The 8,080-nt window shown below is 37.9% G+C and overlaps 1 protein-coding gene across 1 annotated transcript; it reads right to left on the reverse strand.

The window, feature by feature from the left end:
- Window positions 1-36: 36 nt before the first annotated feature.
- LOC104155424 (erythrocyte band 7 integral membrane protein) lies at window positions 37-7,837 on the reverse strand (the record flags this gene model as incomplete). The annotated part of the gene is made up of 6 exons (XM_009707255.1): window positions 37-319; window positions 2,207-2,341; window positions 2,849-3,052; window positions 5,802-5,884; window positions 6,764-6,836; window positions 7,734-7,837. Coding segments are annotated over 6 exons (794 nt in total), but the record flags the coding sequence as incomplete, so codon positions are not given.
- Window positions 7,838-8,080: the final 243 nt, after the last annotated feature.

Genomic DNA, 8,080 nt, shown 5'->3' on the forward strand with positions numbered 1-8,080 from the left:
AAGAGGTTCTTCAACAAATCCACTTTGTTAACACCGCCATAAGCTATAATACACAGGGAATTCAGTGTCGCAAACATTCGCTGTAGCAGAAAAACCCATCCCAAACACTCTCCTCCCGCTCTACCTAGCGATTTGCACCTATGATGCCCTGCAGCATATTTATGGGCAACGGGAAGACAATGGTGGAGTTCTTCTCCGCAGCAATGGTGGTCAAGGTCTGCAAGTAACGAAGCTGAAGAGCAGCAGGGGACTCCGTAATAACCATGGATGCCTCTTTCAGGGCTCTGGAAGCATTCATTTCACCCTCAGCTGCAATTACCTGGGGAAGCAAAATTAATGAAATTGAATTCATTCTGGCACAGTAATAAACTAGAAATCCGTAGATGACTTCAGCCTGAAGTCATATACCAAAGACACTGCTCATCACTTTGATCAAGTGACCTCCCCTTACCATGTTCTTTGAGCAGCTCTGCCTTTTCCCTCGCTCAGACATAAGCTGCTCCCGTTTGCTTTCCAGGCCCTGTATGCCCATTTTCCTCCCATTCAGTATCAGGATGCCAGATCATCAAAGCTGGCACCGTGTCTTGAAAACGCAATGGGTGCATTTGTTCTATTTTCAAAAACTTATTTTGTGCTTCTTTCAGCACTGCCTCTCAGAAACAGAAGGCATTCCCCATATGTATCTGAAAATAGTTTTTACTTAAAGCTGTATTTTTTTTGTCTCTACAAGGGCTTCACAAATAAGTGGCATGTTTCTTACTGGGGAAATACCTTTTTATTCCCTCCTCCTTTTTAATTACAAGCTCATTAGGGACAGATTTGTGGTCATGCATTTCTTTACAAGCCGGGCCCTTCTGCGTTGGGACAATATGAATATTTTCTGAGCGTTTGCAAAGGACGGCTGGATTAAGGGGCCACTGTTTTAACAGGTAAGTGATTGGTGAGGCAATTCACGTGCGTGCCAGCACAGGCAACTGCATATTCCCCTACAATTCCCCCTATTCCAAGGGTGCAATAGTCTTTTAAATATCAGAATAAATAATAATAAAAAATAACCACAAAGTAATTAGGCTTCAAAAAAAATATGTGGAAGTTAATATTAGGAGCACTTATGTAGGCTTAAAGATCTTTTCCTAGTTACACCTCCAACTTTACATTCAAAAATTGCTAGCCCCAAAATCTAATGAAATTCAGCTTAGCATTTATTTTCCATGAAAATAAAAATCAAATTTTATAATTACAACCTGAAGATAGGCTAAAGTTAATGAAACTCCTAATTAATGGCAGATATGAAAATCAGTCCTATCTCTGTGCATAAAAATCGTGTGTGATACAAACATCCTAAGATTAGATGTAATTTTCATGGCATTAGATGAACTCTAGTAAACGTCCCTTTGCAAAGACAAATTTTTAGTATTTAGAATGCAAGTTCCATTTTTCTACAGGCAGGCCGGTCAACAAACCACTAATATTTGCCAGAAACTCTCATCTATCAGCTTAGTCTACCAAATAAAGGGACAGCTAAGGTTTTTGTTTGTGTTTTTTTTTTTTTTTTAAAACATAATCTACAGTTGCACCTAGAGAGGTCAAAATAAGTTTTCGAGATAGGATTAACAAACCAGAGGGGACAAATCGCAGGGCACAGAACACTGAGGGAGGAAGCCCACTTGCCCAAGTCCTAGAAAAGTACAGCTCTAACTGCCCCTGTCGATTTTTACTCCAAACTTCTTCAATATTTAGTATCACCTTCTCCCACCTCAGAAGGGAATAAGATGTCATGACCAAACTGATCGCTGGTCAGCTTAAGGGTGACAAAAAAAAGTATTTCAGCTATTCTATTTCTCATATGAAGTAACAAACAGAAAACAAAGGACTTGCCTACAATCAGGGTTAGTCAGGAAAAAGCTGGAAGTTTGTCTTCTAATTCACTGCAGGCTCCAGCTAATAACCTGAAAATCGCTCTGTTTGTGATTTGGAGTGTGGTAAGAAATTGAGATTCTGCATTTTTGAAGGAAATCTCGCCTGCACAAACCACAACGAAACAGAGCAAGCACCCAGACACAAATCCGCAAAACCCCTGTCCTGCACTCCTATTTGCTACAACACAATCAGCCTGAGAATCTTCATCCTCCACATCACCACATTAAATTACTCTTAAAGGAAAAAATAATTAAAAACATCCAAACCCACATGTTGATATTCTTACCTTAGCTCTTGCCTCCCGGGCAGCTTCTGCTTCTGCAGCCATTGCTCTCTGCAGCTGCACAGGTAATTTCACATCCTTGATCTCCACACGTTCCACCTTAATGCCCCAGTCATCTGTCGCCTCATCAAGGGTGGCCTACATAAGGCAAGACAGTTAAGTTAAGCCATCTACCTGGCTGCAAACGAATGTCCAAATTTGAAGAATGACCAATATATCAAATGAATTATCTTACAATTCTTGGACTTTAAGGGCTTTAGTATTTATATTATGATTTGATAATAATAAAAGCATAACTGTTGTAAACTAACAAAAAAACCCCCAGAGCTTGATTAATACATTGAAGGAATTCTGTGGCATAATTTCCTTCAACAGCAGAGTATTGACATAATGATCCAGGGAAGCCCTCCTCTCCTGTATCCTTCATTCCCACTCACCACCCCACTGCTCCATTATTGCTTTAGTCACTAATTTTTATTTTACAGAATGCCATCCCAATAGCTCTTGACAGGGTTTTGCCTAAAGCTCCAAATCACAATTTGGCTTATCACTTAGAAGGTGAAATAAATCCTGACCTGCAAGTTATCCATGGGATTGCTGCGTAACTGATCATTTTATGGATTGCTTAGGTAAAGCTGCTCATACCTGCATGCTGTGTGCAATTTCTTCACGATCAGAGAGAATCTGAGAAAGGTTTTTGGTCCCCAGAACATTCCTCAAAGTAGTCTGTGCTAAAAGACGGGTGGCTGAGTCAGCATTTGTGATATTTGCTACAGCAAGGGTGGCATTCTGAACTCTGTAATAAACCACTCCGTCTACATTAACTGTCACAGAGTCCTTGGTCAAGATCTAAAAAGCAATGGGGAAAGCATATAATATTCATTAAATATATGGTTAATTATTATGACAATTATGTATTTGTTTTTACACGACAAACTCCTACTTTTTCCTGGGTAAAACAAACATCTTGAAAACAAAAGGTCTTATACACCTATGCTGTACATGAACATGTCTATGTACAGATGCACAAACCTTCCAGCATAGCTCTGCAAAGGTAACATTAAATATGGGATTAGAACACTTCTCACTGAAAAATATATTCCGTTAGCTTTCCATAATGTTATTTCTAACTCATGTCTTCAAATTCAGAGGGATCTGCAATTCACACAACTGACAGTAAAAAAAAAAATCATCAGAAATAATTTACACCAAAATACATATGCTCTTTCACCTGGGAAACTTTAACCTGTTATTCTGAAACCAGCAACATTATCATAACCAGGTAGGTACCCCCCACTACATTTCAGTGAGGCTTATAATAACAGATGTGTAAGAGGCAGATTGTACAGGAATGCAAAAGGCAAGCATAACGAAAGACCAAGGTTAACAGAAAAGGCTCAAAGAACATTAGCACTCAGTTATTTTGTTTAAATGCAGAGATGGGACTATGGGACCACTACATTCAAAATAGGTTAAAGAACTCTAGTTAAGAGCACACGCTGGAAACATTTATGAGAGGCTCACTTGATGTTTCTGTACAAAGAAAAAAGGCTAATAATGAGTATCATTGCAAATATAGGACACATTAGATTTTCACTTGTATTTAACTTCAGTCACAAGGCTATTATTTAGCAAGACGTAACTCTGCAGGTGTATCAGTTCATAAAACAAGGCCAAAAGCAGGTGAGGGAAGTATTTCAGCTGCACTTGCAAAGCAACATCACAAATGAGAGTTTGCCATCCCACAGGTGTGACCACAGCTGAAGGCAGTTCTGTGTTACTGCTTATTCCATAACATAGGAACAGCCAACACTAGAGACTCTAGAACAGCAGTGGCTATCTAAGTGACTTTGAAGAACTGCTGAAACTTTGTAAAAAAGAATGTCAGCGTACAATGCAACTTAGGGAAACAGAGAGCCATGCCCAGGAGATATTTTAGAAAAGACTGGAAGGTTTTGCCTGTCCCAATGGCCTGATGTATTTCAGCTGCATGGATGTCAGCCTTACTTCAACATTTAATTAGGAATATCTCCGTTACTGTCTAGCAGGTCATTGTCCTTCTTGGAGGTACTTCCAACTGAAATGCCACCTTGTGCTATTAAATGTGTATGTGGCGATTTCTAGACAAGTTGCAGAGGAAATCCAATTTGTGAGCAATCAAATGATATATTGAATTTAACACTTGTATGTTAAGCAAGCATGTACTTGCAAAGATAAAGACAGATATTGTTGAAGGTTTAGAAAAGGGTACACCAGAAATAAGTATTAATATTAATTATATTTTAAAGTTAAATTAAAAAGAGATTGAAGTATGCTGCATGATCATGAGAAGAGGTATCCTAATTCCATGTTAGATAATTACTATTATGATGCTTGACAAAAGAGAGGGACATGTGAGTTAACCTTCAAGACTTACCCGCTCTGTCCTTCCCCAAACTACCTCCTTTAGCAGGCTTTTCATAATAGCATAAGATATGAGTGGATATGAAACAAAGAACGAGTAGCATGCACAGAAATCATGTTGTACAAATAAAAATATATTTCTGCTTTTACCTACAGAACACAAACAAACCTAAATCCATAAGCATAACTTAATCAAGTCAAAAGAAAAACCATAGATCTGATGGCTTCACTAATGGCACATCAGCAGCTGCAAGCACATCTTGCCTGCCAGTGATTAGGTTTCTACCAATTACCCTTTAGAGTGTACCATGACAGTTGCCATTTGTCTAAATCTACAGCTAATGATGAGCAATAAACCGACTAGCAAATATGACAGGAAACAGACGCAGCACACAGGTTGCGTCAAGCATCTTTGTCTTGCAAAATACACCAGATACATCAGGGATACAGTTATAATCATCAACATACAATTGTTCACTAAGTTTTAGGGGGCTAGTTGTTTTTTATTCTTTTGTAATCCATTCAGTTGGCATCACTGAGTTCAGCTAGCTTAATGCTGTGGAGAGATTCTGCTAAAAAATTAAGATGCCCAAGGAAAAACAGACTAGAAATAGAAGTAACTTTTTTTGTTCTTTAGGACCTTCAAACTGAAGGACGTCAGATGACATTAGGTGTGGTACACCTTCATAATGTTCCTGTGTGTAGCAGGACACAGAAGCAATGTCTACACAAAACACACACAAGGGAGCGGACCATTACCCTGAGTTGCTATTAATAGCATTTGATGTATATAATAATTTCATCCCATTATTTTAGCTAGTTCATACATCTAGATAAACTGGCACAGGAAAGATGACCGTTGCTTCTGGAAATCTTCCAGATTTCACAAAAGCAATTAGAGAATGTTGTGTGAAATCCAGCAGTCTTCATTCCAAACCCCTCCCATTCTAGCTCTTAAGACAATATTAAATTATCTTATTTGGTCCTTAGAGGACCACATCATTTGTTTTCTTTCAGCAATCTTCTCTTATTGAATTATATTACTAAAGGATATATGTATTCTGCACGATAAATTGAACCTGCACAATAAGTCTACATTAAAACTACATGCTACCCAGTATTGAGAGGGGAAAATGAAAAAGCGCAAAAAATTCTGCAAACACTTTAGCAGATACAAAGGCAAATGCAAACTCACCTCTTGTGGAGGAATATCAAAAGAGATGGTCCTCATATCAACTTTGATGAAGCTGTCTGTGCAGGGCAGGACAAAAAACAAGCCTGTACAAGAAAAAAATCCATTCAAGAAGATGTGAAAATGGGTCATTAAAACAGATGAAACTTGCTACTGAAATAAGCTTAAATCCAACCCCTGTAGCTGTACAGCCCTCTTTGTAACGAGCTCAGCAGCATATTTGTTAGTGGTTTTCAAACCCAGGTTTTCAAAAAAGTATGTTGAGAAACTTCAAATTATTCAGGTCTCGTTTATTTAGAGATCTTTAACATTTGGAAAAAAATACAACAAACCAACCAGAACCGTTAACAGCGACTTCTGAAAATTTGTCCCACATAGTTACTTGGGGGTCTTAATTCTGGCAAGCAGAAACTATCAACTTCCTTTTGTTCTGGTGGACCACTGCAATTCTTCAATTTTACAGCAATGTGGAAGTATTGCAAAATCTGGATGAAAATGAAGGAAGAAGCTATTGTCCCTGTCACTTTGAGCAGCAGGAGCAACAGCTGAAAATAACATTCTTTCAGGTCTCATCAGAATTTCTAATATACACACGAAATTTTTCAAAACTATCAAATAATTTAATTGTTTCTATTTCTTTTGGAGAACATGAAGGCTTTCAGACCATTTGGGTTTTAACTGACATACTAAACTTCTTTTTTAAAATGGCACATTTGATGTCATTATTCCTCCCTTTACATTCTGTGCTTTTGATTCTACCTTAAGACCATGCATCAACTAAAGAGATCTGGTAAAGCTCACAGATAATTAGTTTACCATCTTCTCCATATAAAGTAACACACCCTCTTACTGGAAGTTACAAGATTCCTTAAAAAAAACATTTGCCATTCTAATGCAATGTCTCTAGGCAGTTATTATTTTGCTGATAATTAGAAAAAATATTAAGAATGCTCTCCAGGACATACCTGGTCCCTTTGCTCCCCCTTTTAAGATGCGTCCAAGTCTGAATATGATGGCTCGCTCGTATTCCTTTATAATCTGTAATAAATAGCTGGATGTCACGCAAGGGTTTCCAGAAGCCACATGACGGATGCTAAATGTTGTACACACCAGTCTAAGACAGTCTTGAGTCTCAATCGTAACATACATTTCTATACTGGCTGCTTTTGAGAGTTTTAGCCTGAACTTTATTGTCAAAAAACAAACAGCACAAGGAGCAATCAGGACAATATTCCACAAGAAACATTCAGGCTGTGGCACCATCTATCAACAGCAGAAGCAAGAGCATGTCATCTGGGCAGGTCCACACACTAGAAGTGGCCATCAGGAATATCCTGGCAACACCAAAACAAAGTGTGGTGTATGGGACCCAGCTGAGATTTTTCCAGCTGTAATTCTGATGCAGTGTATTAGCCAAAACAAAGCAGGAATTATTTCCTCCTGTCTGAAAACATCAAGCTCAAAGTGATCACAGATGACACAGTCTCTATGAATCTGTCACATACAGCCCCATGATATACATACTTATGTATTTATATTCACATACTTCATATTTACACACATACATATATAGGGAGAGATTTCCTTAAAAAAAAAAAAATCTATTTAAAATACCAGTCCTCCAACAGTAATTATGCATTCTTGCAATTATTCTGATCTTCCAAACTAGCTTACATACTAATGACAACTGGGTGGACATAGTAAAGATGTCAATGCAAAAGTAATTTTGACTAAATACTGCAATAGCACTTTTTTGTTTGTTTGAAGATTAATGCACTGAAATGTTGGGGTCTGCTATATACTGTCTGCTACAGTTCAAGAAAGAATAGTTAGATTAATTTGTGTTTAAAACAAATAAATAAAATAGAAAACAATAATAACCACTAGGAAGCATTGCTTAAGGTTTTAATCCAAGGTAGCAGTGAACAATTTTACCTTTATGCACATCCAGATCGATATAGGAAATGTAATAACAGTGAAAAAAAGTGAAGTGATCACCAGGATCCATCCACATAAACCAAGGCCAGTATCAGAGTCATCTGCAAGGAAAAAAGAAGAAATTTTCAGATTTTTAAATCCAAGAGTACCTGTTAAAGAAAGTGCCTTCAACTGGGTATTTATGTCGAACGTTCCTTGAAATACAGCACTGCCAGCAGTACTCCTCTGGCCAAACTCATTAGGTTTAGAACAGCAGTCAAATTCAAAGCTAAATTCTGCTTTCATTTTCACTAGTCTCTAGAAGTTGTGCAAGATAGCTGAGGGCAGAATGCGGTCCAAGTAAC

Source organism: Cariama cristata, unplaced genomic scaffold (assembly GCF_000690535.1).
Source record: "Cariama cristata isolate BGI_N322 unplaced genomic scaffold, ASM69053v1 scaffold39489, whole genome shotgun sequence".
Taxonomy (NCBI): Eukaryota; Metazoa; Chordata; class Aves; order Cariamiformes; family Cariamidae; genus Cariama; species Cariama cristata.